At 36.3% G+C, this 22,577-nt stretch overlaps 1 protein-coding gene across 2 annotated transcripts in view; it reads left to right on the top strand.

The window, feature by feature from the left end:
- Window positions 1-952: 952 nt before the first annotated feature.
- Window positions 953-22,577, top strand: part of LOC136033954 (acid sphingomyelinase-like phosphodiesterase 3b) — a 64,875-nt gene continuing 43,250 nt past the window's right edge. The window contains exons 1-2 of one of the 2 annotated variants that reach the window (XM_065714979.1): window positions 953-1,046; window positions 22,078-22,185. In XM_065714979.1, the coding sequence (XP_065571051.1) occupies window positions 22,107-22,185 (79 nt within the window). In that variant the 5' untranslated portion in view covers window positions 953-1,046; window positions 22,078-22,106. Of the gene's footprint in view, window positions 1,047-15,887; window positions 16,049-22,077; window positions 22,186-22,577 lie in introns of those variants that run through there. The other variant, XM_065714978.1, reaches the window with a different exon arrangement.

The raw sequence follows: 22,577 nt of genomic DNA, 5'->3' as shown, positions 1-22,577 counted from the left end.
GAAAGACAAATCGAGGTAAAACGAACCAAACAAATTGAAAATGATAGCGATGATGATTCGGCTTTGGATTTTGACATGGATAAGGTCATCAAGGTCTAAAATAACTTTGAAAATCAAAATCTGGACTAGATAAATCGTTGGAAGAAAAAAAAATTTTCTCACCACCTGAACAATTAAAAGAAATGAAGGTTCGGCGATATGTCTTCATAATGATAGAAGACAAACGGAGGTGAAAGTTAAAGGTCCCATAAGAAAAACGTAATTTTAATAAGGCACTTCTTCTAATTGAATGTCCATTTGGATATCATGACATCAAGAAAAGACTTAAATTATCTGCGTTTAGAAGACAAGCATGATTGAGACTCCATATAGAGAAGCCTTCCGCGTACCGAGTGCTGTTGCCCAGTGGCGAAATGAGAATCCATATATAAAAGCCAGCCGCGTCTCAAGCCCGGTACTATATATATATATATATATACATATATATATATATATATATATTTATATATATATATATATATATATATATATATATATATATATATATATTTATATGACTACAGCGTTGATTATGTATACTCTTCAGAGTTTCTGGAGATGAAAGCGGCTCAGCTTTCAAAAAAAATTCATGTTGACCAATCAGAGCTAAGGAATAATTTTTCAAAGTAAAAAAGACGGAAGCTTGGAACAACAGTTTTTCCATCTATAGGGAGAATTTGGCAGGAGTCAGATGGACATAATATTATTAGAGAGTAGTTGGGGACAAATTAGTGGTGACACAAGCTTTCCAAATCAGACTTGCCAAACTCATCTTTGCGTTCAAAGTACAAGTATGAATTGGGATTGAGAGACGCCCCCCCCCCGTATCATATCGATATCTATTCGTATCGATAGATGCTGCTCGGGTATATCCTTCATGCTTTATATTTCGGATATTCTTTTTACAGGTTATAACGCCATCTTTATAAAAAAACTTTGTATGAATTTCAATAATAAAGTTTTTGTTTATTGACTAATCATTTGTCTCATTTGATTCATTTTATAAGGTATGTAGCTTTTTTGTTCATATTACATTTCAGCTAATGAGAAGCATGATTATTTAAAGAAACGCTCTAGTTATCCAGCTTGTTATAAATATACAAATTCTTGTGTATATGTAATGCAAAGAAGATGGCATTGCTTTTGAGTCATAAGTCTAGGAAAGGAAGGTTGTTTTCTTCCAGGCTTTCGACCATATTTGTTATAGTTAGTAAAATTCGGGGTACGTGGGTTGTCACAGTAATAAATCAGGCCGAATTAAGGCGCATAGTACTAAAGGTAATTCTCAAAACTATCAAATTACTCAAATGATGCTTCCTATTAGTTGATTTTAATGTTTCCCAAGCTGGTGTGCTTGGAAAAGGAACTGGAACTGCTTTGTATGCTTGGAAAAGGAACTATTTTTAGGAACTACCCATTCCTGAACTTCAAAAGGAAGTTTCGCTCAGTTTAATTTAAAAAATTCACACTTTCTGATGATGTATGTTTTATTAAATCTCAGCGTATCTATCTCCGGCACGAAACAGAAGAAGTTAGGTGGTTTTTCTAAGATTTCTGGGAAAGTGCGTATCGGATTTTAGTTTTATGTAATTCATTCGAATCTCGTGTCCAAGCTCTACAAATTATGGCAAGACCACCCAATAAACTCTAAATAGTTTGGCTAGATAAGCTAAGAAACCCCTTAAGAAACTTTTTGGCACTTCCTTGTTAGCCAGTACACACTCGAGAATCTGGATCCTCGCGATCAGACAATAGCCGGTTTATAGCTCTCTGTGTTTGGAGAAACTTAGCTTAGGCTTAGTTGAAATCTGCCTTGTAGGTATATTTTAGTTAAATATTTAATATACAGAAGTGGTATTTTGGCTGGCTTAGGTTATGTTAGGTTAAGTATTTTATAAAATGCGTTCTGGGCTTTTAGCTTAGGTTAAGTATTTAATACAATGCGTTCTCTGCGACTCCCATTCCTTCTTTGTTGTAGTTCTCATAATTTTGTCACTAAACTTTTATATTTTCATCTTATTTTGGTATAATCCATTATGATTAACCTAAGCTTTGTTTTCAGGCCACCCACATCCAATGCGAAAGCACAGGATGGTTGGCCCCCAGCCCCCCATTGCACTTCTTGGCTGAAGGGCCAAGAAACGGAGATCAGCACCGCCGGTAGGGACTGTAAAGTCTAATGCCGTATCCTTTACCTTTACATCCAATGCGGAGTTTGACACAGGTTTTGTAGATTACCGTTTTGAGTGCCGTGTTCAACACGGCGAATGTCTTCTCAGAACCCGTGTTCAATCATGCAATTCTAGCACGTTATAATTTTGAAGAACCCGTGTTCAACACGCTTAGAAGCCCTAACATGAAAACTCTTTATAGTTTTACTGGGTTGAACACGGAGAACCTGCAAACGATTTTTGTCGAACCCGCTATAAACACGCTTCAAACCCAGTGCCTGAAAACACAACTCTTAATTCAAGGAGGTACCAACCTTTTTTTTATGAACCCACCTCCACTCTTTTCACTAACGACAACTTCAACAAAAGATATATTTTAAACTTTAAACTTCACCTACACTTCTATAAAAAAGATTAAGTAGCAGCTAAACTTGACAAAATTCAAGCTGTCATATGCTATTAAAGTAAGACAATCCCCAAAAAAGAAATTGCCTTTTCCGTATTAAGGGGCGTCCTCCCATCACAGGAAGATCGGCACTTATGTATTATAGCGACTCCACTCAAGAACTTTGATCTGATATGTCTGTGTAAAACCGGTTTGCCTGTCTGCATTTGGAGATAATTAGCTTAGGTACAGTGAAATAAACTACTGATAGGTAATATTCTAATTAAATATTAAATAGATGTAGTTGGCATTTTTGTTAGATTAGGTTAGGTATTTAATATAACCCGTTCTGGGTGGCCTTCTTTCCATAATTCTTTGTTCTATTCTCCATAATTTTGTTATTATAGTATTATGTTTTCATCATGTTTGGGTACATTTCATTGGGATTAAACCAACTTCATTTCTTGAGTGGGGTCGTTACAAATAATTTCTTAGACCACAGTGCTTTTCTATTTACGAAAAATTAAGCAAGAAAAAACGAATTTTAATTTCAACAAAGCAGTGATAAAAAAATAGAAACAAAACAACACTTTAATTAAAAAATATTCCGAATATTTCAGCCCCATATCCGGGAGCCTTTCTCAACAGAAAAAGTGAAAAGAACGAAAAAAAATTGTATTTAAAAAATAACAGACACAGACAAAAAAAAAGACGACAACTAAACACACGAAGAAGAAAGAAAAAATATAAATAAACAAATAAATAAAAATAACTTACATTATAAACTAACTTCCAGCAAAGATGTTACAATATAAGAATAAAATCAAAGCGGATGCCTATTTAGTGAAACCATGGGTCACCCTCCTCTGAATTTTCAGTTTATAAATGGGAATCTATCAAAAGTGATGACTATATTTACTTGAACAAACAAAAAAGATCACCAAACCCCAGGTCCATCACCCCTAACTAAATCTCACAGGTTAATCAACAAATTCATGAATTATAAATTAAATCGATTTTTATCTTTATAAATTTTATATTTTTATTTTTTTAAATAGCCTTTGCAGTTTTCTTAATACGTATGACTTCCAACAAATTATACCAATTTTCAAAAATTCTTTTGAATATGTTTAGGGAAAGATTAAACCAAAAATTTCTTCGTGTGTGTAGTTATCGTGTTTTTGTGTGTGTTATTTAAAAAAAAATGTTTTTTCGTCTTTTTCTTTTTTTTAGCGTTGGGTCGGGTCGCAATAATATTCTTTATTGTCAGAATCTCTTCTCACGGTGGCTTTTCTTACTATTTCAAATCTTCCAAATGGTGATGCGTTGTGTTTCCCACACCTTTTAAACCTTTGACCATGGCAGAAAAGAAACAACGCAAGAACCTCACCTAACACTGTCTGTAATATTATATAAATTAATGGATCTACTCTTTCGATATGTTTCTGTTCTCCCAGCAATAGCAACAGAAGTATTTATCTGATATTGCGAAAATTTTTGCCTAGTATTATTAGTGAATTTCATGAACGGATGAAACGCTGCTGAAAAATTATGGTGAATTTTGAACATTACCTTCAAGAAATTATTAGTACGGAAAGAAATATATTCATTTCTGAATTTAAAAATAATTGTTGGCTGCGTTTTTGTTTACAGTTCTGTAGTTTAATCCATCATAAGTATTTGAATTAAGTAAGAGTCAGGTTCGTTTTTCTGATCAAACTCCTAAGATTCTATTTTCTGACCTTTGCCTGACTTTCATTTTGCCGCAATCAGACTTCACTGCAATTGAATAAATACAGCAAGAAAACTAAAAACCTCTAGGCTTCAAAATATATACAATATGAACCAAGAATGGATAGTTTTATCGAAAGCAAGCAGTTGTCGTCCTTTTCCTCCTGGATCATGTTTTGGCTTTTTCTCTCCTCCTAAAACAAGAAAGCGAATCTGCCTCTACCACCACTCAAAGTCGTCACACTAACCTCTGCAGTAGTTTGAACCTTCTTCTTAATGGCCCTCATAGATGACTTTTACAAAGTTGCCAACTTCAACCTAAGTCAAAACTAAGTTCACATTTCTTTTTACTATCTTACCCAAGAGAACTGAGCTGTCGTCAACAGTCAATATGGGAACCTTTTTAGTCTCATTTTCATCCTCAGTGCTGTCTTCTCACAAAGTCTCTTCACAGCCTGCTTCTTTGTTTTGCTTGCTTCTGTTGCTTCATTTTTCTACCTCTTCTTTGTCTTCCTCGTAGCAAAGGCAACTCCAATCTTGACCACCACTGGTGTATTAGTGAGCCCTTTTGCTCTTCCTTCCTTTCTTCCTTGGAGTATATTGTTTTCTTGGTGGTGCTGGGATGTGGTTGTACTTGTTCAGGTGTGACCATCCTATTTCACAATGGCTGCAACATCACGGGGCTTACTGAAACCATTGGATGAGAGGTAGGCAGTGCAGGGAGGGATTGGGCTGGAGTTAGAACCTCTTGTGAGTTTGGCAATTTGCCACCAGATTCATGGGCTAAAAAACATTGGTTAATCTGTATTTAAAAGCACAGATCTTCATTATCAAAACAATCAGGATTGAACGGGGATATACCTTCAAAATTCCTTCTGGATGTTTGATGGTATGAAAGCTAAGGGGAAAGATTTTCCATCCAACCTAGCTGTGATGTAAATGGTCATAGTTCTTCTCGACGATGACGGCTGCTCGATAAGAAGAAAAAACAACTTCTAATTTTGACGTTTAATTCTGTTAGGAATACACAGCTGTTAGATATTTCAATTATTATGCAATGGTTTTCAAATTCACGGCCATTTCGTTTCTACGAGATTTGAGAAAGCGGGCCACTAACATCTCACGCGTGGCGGCGTGCCACCTTTTTCTGCGCGGCGCTAGGATCTGGTTTGGCTATAGTGTTCATCCTACGTGATTGGATGGATGAGTAGGGTTAAGGCCTCATTCAGGTGCTTATCTGTCTTAATTACAAAAGTACGGAAATAGTTTTTTTTCTCACCGAGCTGATTTAGAAGGCACATGAAAAGAAAGATAAGAAATTGTGTATTACAGACAAAGAGGAAGAATTATGGAAATAAATTTAAAGATGAGAGCCTCCAATGTTTCTAGAAATCTCTTTTGGCGAAAGAATTATTTATTATTGCCTTATCGTGAAAGTATTGAAGGAAACATTCCCGTCTAGATTAGGTTTTCGAAAGAAATTGTGATTTTAAGTGTTCAGCTGAGCTTGTTGGGATCTTAGAATGTTACTTTATTAAGACAAGCAAGTAAAAAACATTAGAACAGGGCTACATTCAGGGATTTTGTTTGGGATAGGGGAGTATTTAGTTCAGGGGGAGGGTTTATAAAAAAATTACAAAATGTAAAAAAAATATTTACATATATTTTGTTAATTTGCACGAAGAGAGAGGTTTCAACCGGGTAACCTTCCTGAATACAGCTCTGCTAGGAACGTACCAGTATAACTAAGAAAGGACGATTTCTGGCTGCTATCGATGTGATTCTTACTGCAATGAATAGGTGTGACGGTAATTAACTATAGTAATTGATTGTGCTATTAGGTAGTAATACCTTCATTAAATGAAAATGCCTTTTATATAGATATGAGGTCAAAGGGGGGGGGGGGCAGAGACATATCAGCTTGGGTCACAAAGTGAAATTTTTATCTTATTCGCTTTTCTCAGACGGGGTAATTATCTCCAACCCCTTTACTTGTACCTATGCTTGAATTAATACGTTTTTTAATATCCTGCATAAAAAAAACATTCTGGCGAAAAAGACACTGTTATAAAGATACACTAAAGTACGAAGGACATCAAAACAAAGCGATAGTTGCTCTCTCCCAGCTGAACCACCCACGACTCAAATTTTATATGCTATATTTATTGTTCATTGAGCTACAAAGACTTAAAAAAAAACTTATTTCTATGTTAAGCCCCCCTCCTCATTAAAAATATAGAAAACGATCTAGGGGAAACATTTTATAGAACTAAGCAGAAAATCATAAAAACCATTAGGCCGGTAAGGAGACCAGACCCTCACAAGTCCTTCTTAAAATTAGACTTGTTAGGAAACCAGCCCTTCCCAAGTCCTTCTTAACACTATATTTGCGCCTCGTGACCTCCGTCTAGCTTAAAGTCCGGTTTAAAATACAATAGAATATTACCACCTTAAATAGTGAGACAACTAAGCAAAACTAAGTAGTTAAAAGTTGTATATATATATACATATATATATATATATATATATATATATATATATATATATATATATATATATATATATATATATATATATATATATATATATATATATATATATATATATAGTTGTATATAGTTGTAAATATAGTTTCTGATACTGTCCATACAAAACAATTTTTTTCGTTTTTTTTAATGTGCTTGACACAATAATTCCACCCACCCCCCTTTCTGACAGCTATCTTGCAGATGTGTCTGGAACTCGTAGTTCCAATGGTAATCTTAAAATTGTTTTAACAACATAAGTCAAAGGCGTACTCAGGGGATCTCGGGCCCCCACCTCGAAATTCTTGAATTTATGTGACCTTCTTATTCAAATTATCAAATAATTTTTTTTTGTTCCTCTGCCAAAAATCCCTTGAGTACGTGCCAGATTTGAGTAGTGTCTGGGAATCGCCATGATGTATTTGAGGCCTACAACTATGACATGTCATAAAATCCAGTGAACTTAATTTTTTTTAGTCTAGATTTAAAAATACTGTAGATAAATCTAAATTTATCTACAGTGAGATAACCTTAGGACAAAGTCCGTGTCATGTAATCTAGTTTTTCTTTATACTGGCTTTACTATATTTAGAAACAAGATGCAATATTCACAAATACCTGTTTTCTTAGGCGTGACTTCTGCGTGACAAACTTTGCGTCATCACTTATCTATGTCTGTTACCACCCTCGATCAATTTGAAGTACCAAGGACAGTGTAAAGGAAATCTGTTGTTGAATTGGTTATGTGGGAACTTATACAACTACATATATCTTAAAAATAGGAACAATTGGGGATTGAATTAACCCTTTGACGCCTGAATATTGAAAGAACAGAGGAATTTTTTTTAGCCTGTTTCTGTGCTTAACTTACGGAAAATTTCGCGACGAAAATGTCAGGATTTTTTTTTTCAATGAAAGTTAAAAAAACTACAGAATGGTTTCCACAGGCAACATCTGGAATTAACAGCATATCTATCTAGCTGTAAAGTGCTCCTGGCTGTCCAGTTTAGTCGAGTCTGGTAGGCGGCCACTATATTTTCTTTTCTATTGGGATAGAGCTTCATTGAGTGGACTACCTCTAGTAGGTATCGCTGAGGATGTGCCAGACAGTAAGGTGCGTGCAACTTCAGTTTTGAACTGCAATAAGATCATGGGTTTTTATCCAACAGGAAGACACCTACAATACAGGATCTACCCATTTGTTATGGAAAGGTCAAACACGACGAAGAAAATTTGCATGTACCACTTTTTTTCGAGACTGAAATCAGTTCTGTACAGCTCTATTAGCATATCGCCAAGATCGACGCCGCCCATAGAGCGATCTTATTGCTTCGCACAGTGTGGTCTCTTCACTGTTATATACTCTTTTCGCATGCGATCCACCTCTCACAGGTATCTTTAAGATTCACAGCTGCATTGGTTGATATCAAGTGAACCGGCTTATTATCTTAGTACTCCACCACTGCAACATTTGACCGAGGTTCCACCCGTCAGTCCTACGAGCCTCTTCCTTACACTTTCGTTTTGCTATCTAATTCCACAGCACAGCAATTTAACCTGTTTAACCTGTACCAATGTGTAGTAGGTATAAGTATATCCTAGTCATTTAGAGTCTGAGCCAGGTCTAGTGATGTAAACCAGTTGTAATAAAAGAGCTTGTAGTTCATGTGGTTTGCGATTCCTCTTGCAGGTCATAGGAAAAATTCATCACCAACCCCTACATCTCTTGTTTTAACTGGTCTCTTGCCAGTGAATATTTCTAAAATACCCACAAATCTATTTATGCCTATTTATACTTTCATTTTGCGTTAGGCTGCATCAACTATATTCGCTGTTTCGTCGGAACTTTTTCCTCATCAGTGACATGGTGTTCTTCCGCGTGTATTTTCATCAAATGGCTTGAACCTTCTTTATCAAGGGACAAACTTTATGAACATTGTCGTAACATGATCTCTCGGAGCCTTCTGCGATACATTGTCATTGAAATGCAAATACTTCTGCATTAGTTCAATTCAAGTCTGTCATGTGACTTAGTAACGGCTGCGATACTTTTTACCAGTAGCTGCGATAGGAAGATATATTCAACGTTTCCGCAAACGCTCAGCATCTGCTGAAAGAACGCCTAACTGCTTACCATCTTTCTGAAGTGCATAAGTATTCGTCTGATAGCGTATGTGACTTAATACTTCGTTGTCAAAAACAACCTGACTCATTTCTGGGTTGACTCGAAGCTGATCTTTCCACAGACTGTCTAGTAGGATAAAATATATTTCCTCCAAGCGATGTCTCGTCGTCTCATTGGTTTCGAAGTAGGAATTCTTGAGGGTTATGGTTGGACTTCTTCACCTCCATTAGCTTGAGACTCCTCCTGACTGTCGCAGTCGTTCGGCCGATTTCTGTTTCAGCTTCGAGCAGTTCTTATAAACTTCATCAGGAGGATGAACTTGGCAGTTCTTCCAGGTCAGAAGTATTATCTGAACAAAGAACAAAATTCACAGATGTGCTAATGAAAATGGACGAGAACATAAGTTTCTTCATAATTGTCAAGTACTCATCTTCCGCTCTTTTTGGTGCAGTGGTGTAGATTCGTCCATTGTAACCCCAGAAAAGATATAATGGCTTAGAAACTTAGTCATTCTTACTAATTTTATCTACAGGAAATTTAGTAATTTAGCTACAAAAATTACTTGAGGGAATTCTTGAGGGTTATGGTCGGACTTCATCACCTCCATTAGCTTGAGACTCCCATTAGCTTGAGACTCCTCCTGACTGTCACAGTCGTTCGGCCGGTTTCTATTTCAGCTTCGAGTAGTTCTTATAAACTTCATCAGGAGGATGAACATGGCAGTTCTTCCAGGTCAAAAGTATTATCTGAACAAAGAACAAAATTCACAGATGTGCTAATGAAAATGGACGTGAACATAAGTTTCTTCATAATTGTCAAGTTCTCATCTTCCGCTGTTTTTGGTGCAGTGGGTGTAGATTCGTCCATTGTAACCCCAGAAAAGATATATTGGCTTAGAAACTTAGTCAATCTTACTAATTTTATCTACTGGAAATTTAGTAATCTAGCTACAAAAAGTTTAGTATTTTACTATTATCCAAGATGTTCCAGATGATTCCTCAGAGCTACAGATAGTATTTAGCATGGTCGAACCATCAGAAGTAGTAGGATCTGAGCATATCACACTTTATATACGTTAAAATGCCTGAAAAGTTTCCATTCCTGACGGATGGTTCCTCTAGGAACCATGGTTCTTAGGGCCTCTCCCTTCCCTTGATTGACGTGCTATCGATGTAAACGACACTTCATTTGAACTATCAGACCTTTCTCTAGGCAAGGCCAGGGAAATAAAAACTCTAGAAGAAATTATTGCGTTGTCAATTACAGAAATATTTGCCCACCTTTCGAAAAAATTCAAGGAGACAAAAAGTTCTTACTTTGACCATAATTTTGTCACCGAAACGCGGACGATCATAAACTGAGAAAAATACTGGAAATAGAGCTCGTTGACTATCACACCATGATATCAGTCCAGAGAAGTTAGTTTGTGTAGTTTTGTCAATACGCCCGATACGATACACGCGATACCGATACACCCAATATCGATTCGCTCTATACCAAGTACAACCCTTCTCCAGGAGTTATGGAGGATCATATCATCATCAAAACCATATTTGAACTATGCTGAACAAAATGGAAATCTCAAAGTTTTTATAGGACGACTTTGGGGAGGGGGGCTAGCAGCCCTCCAGTCTCTTTGATCACTTAAAAAGGGTACTAGACAATTTAATTCCTGTTCGAATAAGTAATTAAACATCTCTCTATGATGTCCTGTTCATTCTCTAGCCATTGTGGAAAAAAAGAAAAAAGGGAGACACTTGAGTGCTACCCGGATGCAAAAAGGGATTTTCTTGGTATTCAAGGTGGAGGACTGTAATTATCCTACACAAGGTTCTCGAACATGCTGATTCAAATGGTATACTTTTTTTCTATCTACCCATTTTCAATGGGTTTCAGGCTCTTATTTGAAGTCACCAGAAATTTTTTTCGCAATAAACTTTTATTTTTACGATTAACCGAAACAACAGTTACCATTTCTGATTCAGTGTCAGATGTTAATTTTTTTCTCATTAGGCATTTTTTTTACAAACCCCGTTTTCAACTTTTTTTTACTATGGGCTGTTGTTCGCTCTTTACTAGGTGCAGCCACTGCTGCAACCATGATTTCCTCACAGTTTCAACTTACATGGAAATATATTATAAAATAAGTGTTTCTGCAGGGGTGAGGGGGATTAACACGTTCAAGTAGTATTCAATATTTATGTGTTTAATTTTAGATGAATTATATTCAATTAATTTTAATTCTGCTCCGTACTTGAAGTTTCGTCAATTTCAGTTGGTTTACGTCCACCTCTTCTTTAAACTAAAGGTAATGGGCGTTTGGCTTAAGCCTTGTCTTAATTTTGTTATTTCGCCTATTATAAAATAACACAACCGCCACGCTCTATCTTTCTTTTTTTAAACTTTCAAAAACGGCCAAAAATCTCAAAAGCTATGGGCATACCAGTGAAAGCTGACTGAATTTAAGTTTTAATTTTAATGAATTCCTCCCCCAAGTTCAGTCTCAATCAGTGTTTCCATTACTCGTGAATTTTCGGAGAATCCCAGAATTTATGAGGTTTCTTCTATTCCCCCCCCCCCCAAAAAAAAAAAAATTATAGGGTTTTCTGATATCTCTCTGAAAATTAACGTTACCGAAAATGAACAATTTATATTTCATATTAGCGTTTGTAAATTTGCAAACGCTAATTTTAGGGAAATTTTTGGGGTATCAATTCTTGTCCAGGGAAATTCGGGAATAATGGAAACACTGATTTAATTACCCGTTTGTTGTTAATATTTGAGAAAATTCTTTTTCGAACAACGCAAATAATTGACAGTTTTGGGCTAAAAGTGCACTTTTATCTAAGATCATGTGTCCCTCGAAAATACATTCTCCGCGTTTATATAATTTATTAGCACATAAGTACCGTCAACCATTGTTTCAAATTTATCTGTTTGATTCTAAGTGAATTACTAGTGGGGATGACCCTGGTGCCAAAACACTAAGTTCTTTTGGGGGAGGGGGAATCACATGATCTTGGCTTTGCAGAGTCCTTGACCGCTTTAGCCCTCGAACTCCACCCCTATGATAGGTACCAAAGACTCATTCACTTTAGTTTGTATAAAATTGTCATACGTAACCCGAAACTCAACCTAGTTTCTATTTTTTTTTTCTCAGATAGTACGGTTGCTAAGTCCATTGGGGTATGACAATGATTTGGGCAATATATTAAACTTTGACCGACTGTATACTGAAGCTGGTGCCCGCATAATTTTTTTTGGAAGACATGTTGGCGCAAAAATAAAAGCAAATGTTTAAAAGAGTGTTTATTTTTGCCAAAAAAAATTATATTTTCTCCCAAGTGACACGCTGAAAATGATGAAAAACATGCAACAGTCAAGGGCATATCCAGGATTTTTGTTCGGGGTGTTATTTTTTTTTGAGGGTTTTACATTTTTTTTTAATTGAAAACTTATGGAAAAATTTGTTTATATGCATTTCGGTCACTTTTTACGAGTCGGACGAAATTTCAGGGGGGGGGGTCAAACCCAGTAGCCCTCCCCCTAAGGATACAGCCTTGGAGATAATGGACAAATTTTCCTATTTTAAAAGCAAATTTAGATTTTTCTACAAGAGAAAATAAAGTAATACGATTATTCTGATTGGACAGCTCTGAAACTAATGAACTCAATCATATAGGTACCTTGTTCTTTCACTGGGAATTACAGCTGCGGGCTTGTCGCAAAATCGTATGTTTCCCAGGTAACATGAACCTTATATGAGGTACCTGTCCTCGTGTCCTCCTCTTTGGGAGCTCTTATATCCCTAGGGTGCTTAGGAAACCCTATTTAGAGCAAGACCTCAGTTCTATCTGCTATAACCTCAATTCACGTGGTTGCGGGTAAAAGCCAGGGCACATGCTTTCATGGAAAGGACGGGCGCGGGAGGGCGAAACTTTGAAAATAAGTATTTTTACCAGAAATGTGCTGCATTTGAGACCGAATCGGTTTTTGATAAGTTTTTACAAATTTATCTACTCTTATAAATATAGTCGGTTTTCATAAAATATAACTAGCTTTTTCTGAGTAATCTCGAAAAATAGGTATTTAAAAAGGGGATTTGTAAGAATAGCTAGAGTATGGCTGTTTTAAAGTTCGGCAATTTATTTATACATTAAATTTAGTGTTCAAATTATGAAATCCCTAAGAGACTAGTGGAAAATCGCAGGATGAACTCTAAGGTTAGAAAGTTGCGCAAAATGTACTTCGAATAATACAGAAAAGGCAAAAAATTAAACAAAACTTGTATATTGTTCACATTCGTGTCGTAAGGTGCAATAAGGTGAAATAGATCAAGTAAGAGAAATAGATTTCAATTCTGTCAGAGTGCTTAATTTGTTGCGTCAGCAGGTCAGTGAATATGGTGACGAAAATAAGTAAATATTTATTTTCTATGGTCATTTTTGGTAATCTGGGTTATAAGACCACACTGCTTATCACACCAATATGAAAATCCATTAGTTGCCCCAGGATACGGTTATATTGCCAATAAAAAAAAAATAAAATAAAAAAAAAAATAAAATAAAAAAAATCAATTTTTAGTTAGAATCAGATTCAACACCTTCTTCCTTTTTTCTGATGGCAGCCGAAGTCTTGACTCTTTTCATGTGCAGCAGTAGCTGCTCGTCTCCCCGAATACATGGGGTACTTTCTTGCGCCCGCTTCATACTATATTCTGTTTCAAGAATCCCACGTAACGTTTCCGTTTTAAGCTTCTTCCGTCTATCCGTCTTTACGATTTTTACTGCATTAAAAAACCTTTCGACGACAACATTGGAGAAAGGAAGAGAAAGCACAAATACTACTGTCAATTTTAGATTTGCGTATAGCTCGGTTCGGGAAGAGTTTTTCTTCGAAAAAAACAAAAAACAAAAACAAACAAACACCAGTAGGTAACCGCATCTATATTTCTCAATATCTTCAACATTGATTAGACTTTGCTTCCTCCGTTCCTGTTCGATTTTGTTTCTATTCCATGATGCTTTCCCATACTTTCGAATAAAGAGTTAGAGAGAATCAGGCCGTAGTGACTGAGCTAATACAGGGTCAAGAATTTCTGCATATTTGTAAATGTTATCATTGAAATGAAATCGAGTTTGAATCTGATACACAGCTTCGATGTAAAAAAATTTTGTGCAGCTCTGAGGATCTTTTCAACTGCATCTTGGGGTACACCAGGATCTGATTATAGCGCCAAGAGAGAATTCTGCCCAGTTGGATCTAAATAAATGCTTTCAAGGGGTATGTAAACACTTGGGTCATTCACATTAAGTTGGAATGCATTTGTTGACTTCGCATATTCCTTTTTCGTGAAGTTCAAAGACAGTTCCTCGATAAGAGATTCAGTCTCATGTTTCAAGCGATAAAAGAGGGGTTTGTTAGCTTGAAAAGCTGCATTTAATTCAGTAAGCAATCCATTTGCAAAGGCAACAAATTCAAGCATGCACTTCATGACTGGGTTCAGATTTGTGTATACAAGCTCATTAAGCTATGTTGGATCATCAATTAGTAAAAGTTTGTAGTAGGCACTAACAACACCTCATTGTTCCAAAATTCTGTCCCCAGCAGCTTTGACTGAAAGCCATCGAATCTGCCCAGACTGCAGAATCTTATGCATGTCAAATTGGTAGAACTTCTGAAGTTCAAGGAAAGCATGTTGCCTCTCGTGACTAAGAACCTTTAAGGGAGAAAAAAAGACTGACATTTTTAATAAATTTTTACATATTTGTTCCATTTTGTCTTTTCTCTAGTTAATTTTTTTAAGCAAAGTAATGTAACCTAGTTTCAAGTTTCAGTAATGTAACTTTACAGTTATATAGTACAGCAGGAAGGGGGCAATCAATGAGTATCAATTGGCTTTCAATCATCTTAAGATAATCATCTTGTAAATGTCAACATTCCTTATTAACAAGAAAGTGATGGCCCTGTAGAAAATAAAAATTTTTGAAGTGACGGTAAAAGATGACAGATTTATTCAATTTTGTGTGTCATTAAAGGGTAGCAGCAGCTATTGGTTGCAATTCAATTATCAAGAATCCGAATGAGGCAGGAAGGCTGTGGAAACAGAAGGCAGAGAAGTCTTAATTTAGTTGACATCCAAAATGTTCTTATTTGAATAACTAACCAAATTTTCGGTGAAGGTGCAGAATAGACAGGAAAAGGGACACCTAATAAAACACCTTATTTATTACTATATATTATTCAGTCTGATGGGCTCTAAAGGTCCAGAGGGCTGCCCAGATGAAGCAGGATACAATCAATTATTTTCTTGCTGCATGTCCTGGTTTAATTGAGCAGCCCTCTGCACCTTTGATTGTAGTGATCCCTAATTTAGACTTTTACCAGGCTTTCTTGAAGTTATTAGTTGTGTTGAAAGAGTTTTGTACCCCCTTCTCTTGACTTCTATGTCAATTTAGTTGTTATCATCGTCTCCCAGAAGGCTCTATCCAGCATAGGCAAGCATTCAAACATAATGAACTTCCGAGTCGAATGTGCAAAAGATCCTTAACTCACTATGACGCGTCCAGACTATCAGCTTTTTGGAAAAATTGGATAGAAAACTACTTCCATTCCGTTTCCTTTTTTTGTGTTAGAAGATGATTTTCTATGGCCGGAACTCTAAAATTCCTTAAAAAATCCAGAAGACTTGTTAAAATCCCCAGATGAAAAAGTTTGCCCCTAAAAAACCTCAAAAATTCCCATTATAGGAGGGAATCCCCAGGATGAAAATACTGAATAGATTCGTTTATATATCATATGCGAATACGGAGCTTGACCTTAATTTAGGTATCTCTACTTTATGATTTTCCTTCCTGTTGCTACATTAAAGTGTTTCACGTGGAAAGCACGTGGATTTCTCCTTGGCTATGCCAATTGTTTATCATCCCTTGCATATCTAAGCATCTGCCGTTGGCTAGCCTCTGCAACTCTTGTGGGAAGGCCTATTGTTGATTATAGTTCAGATTCGTTGCGAAATTACATTTGTTACTTTGTATTGGAAAAGGAAGTACGGAATCTCGTTTGAACTTCGGTAAATACTTTTGTGATTTATTTTAAAGTTCTATCTTTAATCAGTTTTTAATTTCTTCTTTTCTGAGAATACAGTGAGAACCTATAAAATTCGTTAGCTATATAAGTTAAAATCTAGCATAGACTCCCTACAGATAACCCGAAGAGGTAGGCCTAGCCTATTCAAATGCATAGGAATCATCAGATTTTCAGTAAAATTCTAGTTTAGTGACTTCTTGCTATCTCGGAAATGGGTTAGGCTTGGAAAACGAAACTTTCAGGGATGGGTCTACAGGCTAAAGTATGTCCCGGGAAGGTATTTTGAAGCACCTACCTCCACCCCCTCTCCTCTAGAGGGTCCTGACCTTTAAAAATATGTGTGTTATAAAAGTGAAACCTTACCTAACCCCTTCCCGAGATAGCAAGAAGTCACTAAACTAGAATTTTGCCAGATTTTCTCTTGTTTAATTGCATGATAAATTTGTTAAACTATGGAAAATAGGCTACATAAGGCGTCAATTTTTATGCCAGTACTGGCGTCAGTAAGTGGAAGGGGACTTTGCCCTCCCCTTTCCGTAGATTTTGAAAAATACCTTCCTTTTCTTGGTTATTTGCATTGAACTTTTTATAAACTCCAAAATTCCCCTCTTTAGATTTAAAGCATTTCAATTAGCCTATGGCATAGCCTAGTCTAAGTGTCTTAGAATACAGGTCCTGAATCATAAAATTTGTTAGCTATACAAGTTTAAACCTAGCATAGACTGCCTACAGATAACCTGAAGAGGTAGGCTTGGCCAATAGCCTATTCTAAAGCATAGGAACCATCAGATTTTGTTTGTTTAATTACATAGCAGATTTGTTAAACTGTAGAAAAATACATAAGGCATCAATAGGCCAGTACTGGCGTCAGTAAGCGGAAGGGGACTTGCCCTCCCCCTCCGTAGATTTTGAAAAATAGCATCCCTTTTCTGGTTATTTTCATTGAATTTTTTCAAAACTCCAAAATTCCCCTCCCTAGATGTTAAGCATTTCAATTAGCCTAAGGCATAGCCTAGTCTAAGTGTTTTAGAATACAGATCTTGACAACCTGGCTATCATCATTTGAGCCATAATATAAGGCAAATTTTGAGTCATGTTCTAAGTTAGGACCACTTTCAAGGCATATTAAACCTTAAGGGTAGGGTATCAGTGGGCAGTGTGAAGTTTAAAACACATTTTCAGGTCCTCTTGTGGAATCGGCTCACCTAGTTCACCATTTTTCCAGGCTCATGAAAATCCAGTGCATTTGAAGGGGGAGGGTGTCGGGTACTTGAAAGCACTTCGTTGGGACTGTATTTGGGTTGTAGATCCATTCATGAAATTCCGTCACTCCGTTCACTTCTCGAGAATGCAAAAAAAAAACATAAAATAATAGTTTACCAAAACTGCATATGATCCGAACCTGTTTTTGGCAGTATCCATTTTTTTCTTTACTAGTAGCCTATCTTATGTAAATGATACCCTTGTTTTATAGGAGACACAAACGCCTGTAGGCACCAGGTTGGTGCCATTTCAAACGCTTTAAAACAATTAATATTCATTGTTTTCCAAAACTCATTCATTGACCCAGAAAATAAAAATAATGCTGAAGCAAGTTAAACATAACTTAAAAAGGATTTATTCAAATTTCGTTACAAATTTTATTGTTCAACGGTTGCCACGAACTCCATGAAAAAGGTGACAAAAATCACTGGCATCTCTGTGACTATAATCATCACATCATTAGGGTTTCCCATTTTTTATATTCGTAGGATTATGGACATTTTGTATTTCTTTTTCTCTCAGGTCAATGTCAAGCCTGGTCGTAACCATGGGCACTGATAGGGGAAGGACAATCCACATTTCTTTTCCTCTACAGGGAGCAGATTTCCTCTATCTCGAGAGAACTCCGCCTCACAAGTTCCTGCTTCTTCACTATTTAACCCATAACTGGGAACTAGGGCTTCACTCTGTTCTGACATGTCCAAGTATCGTGGCCCATCCTGGAGCCACCTAAGAGGCCCTAATCTGCTTAGCTCTGTTTGTCCGCTCAGTTAGGATTTATGAGTTATCTTTAAAGACCCCCAGACATGCAGGTACCCACTATCTGGTGACTATTTGATTAGACACAAGTCTGGGAAACTGGTAGGGGTAGGACAATGCTCCCCTTCACTCGGAAAATAAATTGAGCATAAGAAGGAAATGTTTTACTCCGGGAACTCGTGGTTGGTTTATTATTGAACGGTTTAACCGGGGAAGGAGTAGTGAGGGTTGCAGTAGTAGTGACAACACTGATCGTCGCTCTTTGTCTTTGGGATTGGCGGACATTGTTATTGAAGTAGCTTTGGCAAGACACAATATATTTCCTGTGTTTTCAGATTATGTTAACTAGTAAAAGGTGTTATAAACCTTTAGTATAACATGGTAAAGGGACAATTTTCTGCATCAGATGATTTTAATTCTGAAAAGGTTTGTCTTGTCCTTGCAGACATAAAAGTATATATGTGTGCACCGGGCATGGCTTCCCAAGCATACAGGGCTGCCAAATTTTTCTTTAAGGAGTGTGTCATATTTTTTCCGAAAATGTGCTTTTTGTGTCATCTCAGATTCCATAATGTGTCACAAAATGTGTCATTTTTTGCTGCAGGTGGTATCAAATTTAATTACCAAATCTTTATTTAGAATTTTGAATATAGAATCTCTTCCAAATCAGTTCAAAAAGGAGTAAACTTAACCTTTAACTATTATCTTAATCGAGGCGTTCGAGACGTTTTATGACGTCATGAAAGTAATAGGAAGCTTCGATTAAATTAATGCTACACATTGTGAATTAGTGTCTGGGTGGCTAACGCGGCAAGCTTACATTTATAAAAGTTTTAGAGACAATCAAATCCGACAGTAAATTAAAGACTTCGCATGACGTCGTAATCGTAATCGGCTAAGCTTTAGTTGACACCTTCGAAAGGGGAAAAATATAAGACCACAGTAGGGGCGTTTGAGTTTTTAGTTTGCGAGCATAAAACTTGTCCGAGACCAGGATTCAATCGAGAAGAAATTCGTAAAAATGAAGTATAACGCCTGAACACAATTTCTTTTGTTTTAACATGCTTGTATGCCTACTATTCTTCTCTTGTACAGTATGTCACTTTGACTCGGCCATCGAAACCTAGTTCCTAGAAAAAACAGTTCCAACTGTCTGTCTATAAACTTGTTTGTGGTTCATTGTGCCCTCATTGAAGCTTAGCTTGAACCAACAATACTACTAAGCCGTCTTCCTATCTTAATGGTTAAAATCGTACTTTTAATGGACCTAGAGGCCGAGGAAAAATGTAAGCCAAAATTAATCGTATATTTGTACTGAAAATTAAAGATGAATATCAGATATATAAGCACCGAACAACTTTGTAACCTTTCACACACAGACCCCCCTCCCCAGAACTTCAAGTATATTCGACCCTGGCTATATCTAGGGATCATTGGTCTTTTTTTCTTTCTCCCTGTACCAGGCCATAAAATTATTCCGCATATCGGAAGGAATATCCCAGTCGCGCATCGTTCCTGAGGTACGAGAGACCAGCTGCTTTGCATGCATCAGTGAGTCTTTCGTGTCGAGAAGTAGACTGTTCCTGAGTTTTGTTTTTATATTTGATAGAACTGAAAATTGACGTTCTGCAGCTGCACTGGAATGCGGAAGAGTACACAGATTTAACATGAAAGGGGACAGCTCTTCGAACTGTGGCTTGCCTCGAACATCTTTTGCATTCAATAACGTCTTCCAAAAGATCGAAGGAGACTTTTCAGTTCCCATGGTTCTGATAATCTCATCCCTGTGCTCACTCATCAAGATCCACTGAGTCTCTATTACATTCCTTTACATTTCCACTTCACCTTCATGTTTCCCAAGTAAGCTGATGAACGACCAGTCAGTCCCACTAGAGTGCCAACTTTTCCGCTCAAAGCAGTCACTGGGTCTAAACAAGCCAGAGCTTTTAAAGTGGGGTCAGAATAATCAGTTCATTTTCTCATTTGTTTGAAAACTTCTACAAGGAAGCTCAGGCAGTTCAACCTAAACTGTTTGAGATCATTCGAGGGTATCACATCCTTATATTTCAGCACGTGTATTTCGGTATTTGGACCAAAAGAAATCTCGGAGATTTCCTTGAAACAACCTGAGATCATGGTTATGACAAAAGCATCATCATTCTCCAAGATGTCAGTTTTGACAAAATACTTCATGATAGACTTCATGGTTGCCTTTGAGCTGGAAAGGAGTTTGTGAATGCGAGTGTCACTTCTTTGGAACTCCAAATTCAAGCAACTGATCTTGTTGACCTTTTTCATCATTTTTAAGTGAAACAAGGTGAGGTTAAAATACAGTAATCTTGTTTTAAAAATAGAAGGATGTTCAGTTAGAAATTTTGAAGCTTTGTTTATTTACTCAATATGTAAGCCATTCAACTAGCTTCAATCTAGTATTTTTGTCATATTTGTTGGTGCCTTTTTAAGCCAGATGGATTATTATGAAGGATAGACTTCTCTGAAAATTTGCAATCTTGTCCGAGGTGGGATACCCCTCCTGTACTCTTAAAAATGTGAGTTGCTGCTTATTCGTACAGATTTGGTAAACTGTTCGCTGTTTACTTTTTACTATTCAAGTATGTACCAGTTGTCTACATCACATACTCAATTAAGCAGCCAATTAAGTTCAGATATTCAATGTGTATTTTGATTTGAAATTTCCACCTACGGCTTCTTTCTTCTCGTGGTTTAAATTTTAAATATGGTTATGGCATCTGCTCTTTATTCCACACTGTTTGTGTACTACTGCCACCGTTAGATAGTGCTATTCTCTTCCGTTAATTTCTAGCTTTCCTGGAGATAGAAAACTTAAATTTTACTTTTCTTTTATTATCATTTAAAAAACAAGACTTGGATGACAAAAGTGTGTCAATTTTTTGAAAAATGTGTCATTTTCGTCGATTGTGTCATTTTTTATCGAAAAATGTGTCATTTACGTCGATTGTGTCATCATTTTGACTGAATGTGTCATTGTGTCCCTCCACATCAAATTGTGTCATTTTGACACAAAATGTGTCAATTTGACAGCCTAGCAAGCATAACTTCTGTCAAAACGTTTTTTCATCTGAGATTTCTGACAACAGAACAGCGTTGCCAATGCGGTACAATTGTGTCATTTTTTTGTTTAGTTTAGAGGTTTTGGTACAATCAAATTTTCCGGTATATTCTGGGTTTACTTGCTCCTTTTTGACTAGGATATCTGTTCCAGGCTCTAATTTATCGAAAATTTTGTTCTTGTAACGGCAAATTTTTTAACCCACTGTTCAGATGGTACAAATAAATTCCTTTATGGTACATTTTTTTTGTAAAAATTGTAGTTTATTTCAGTGTTGTCAATGCTGCCCTACAAACGTTTAATTTCTGTATGTAGGGCATGCTTGCTCCCCAAGGACTTAAAGAATTTCCTTTTTATTTAAAACCAGAATAGGTCACTCATTAAATCTTGTAATAGATTTAATTGATAAAAGAAAACGGTAGTTTCAAATATTCTGAATTACAACCCAAAATTTGTCAGTCACATAATTTAGCAGTTTGCTATAATTTTGTTAAGAGGCCCGCTGATTTTAGGAATATTCCAATCTTGTTGTCGTGTCGTGTTTCATTTAATTTCCTGTAATAAATTTTTTTACAGTAAATATCATGGATATCTACTTAAGCGTTTTATTATGGGATTATGGTTCAGTTTGGTCAACATCTATTTGTAATAATTCAAATTTTGTCCTCTTTAATTAAATTTAGCTAAAATTCATTCCTTACAAGAATAGTTAATCAGGAATAATTAAGGTCTTAGGTTCCGAAATCTTGAAGTCAGGAAGGATACTGCTTATGCTTATATTTAGAAGATCAAACATTAAAGATAATTTCTGCCCTAGAGTGAGTTAGCAATTTTGTATTCTGTATTTATCGTTTTCGTGTTTAAATGTTGTAGGTTGCACACTTTCTTGTTTTTTTTAGACGAGATTATTCGCTTTTTCAAAGCGGTTATGATATTGTTGTGGACATTGTGCTTGACGCTAGGAGGGCAGATAATGGCAAGGCCTGAGCAAATGGCAGAGCCAAAAGGTAAGGCATTACTTATCTTTATTTTTAAACGTAACTGTGAGCGTAAGTTTCCCAACGTCACATTTTCATCTTCACCTATTCCTAGCCTTAGCGACTTAGTCTTTTTGACGTTAATTAATTTTCAAACTCATTCTTGTACCATGAACTCGCACAACTTCTAAAAGTTCATTCATTTTGCTCACAGTTTCATCTAGGATGCTTAAATCATCAGCCTAATCTAAGTTTAGGAGAGTTTTTCCTCCCCATTTGGTTCCGTGTTCTCACATTGCCTTTTCTGTGCTCCTTAAGACAAAGTCTCACATTGCCTTTTCTGTGCTCCTTAAGACAAAGTCCATCAAAATAATCCATACAAAGGGGGATAGAAAACAGCCCTGCTTAACTCATGATTTAAT

The sequence above is a fragment of the Artemia franciscana genome, chromosome 12 (assembly GCF_032884065.1).
Source record: "Artemia franciscana chromosome 12, ASM3288406v1, whole genome shotgun sequence".
NCBI classification, from domain to species: Eukaryota; Metazoa; Arthropoda; class Branchiopoda; order Anostraca; family Artemiidae; genus Artemia; species Artemia franciscana.
Note: the sequence above shows the minus strand (reverse complement) of the source record. Positions and strands in the feature narration are given on the sequence as shown.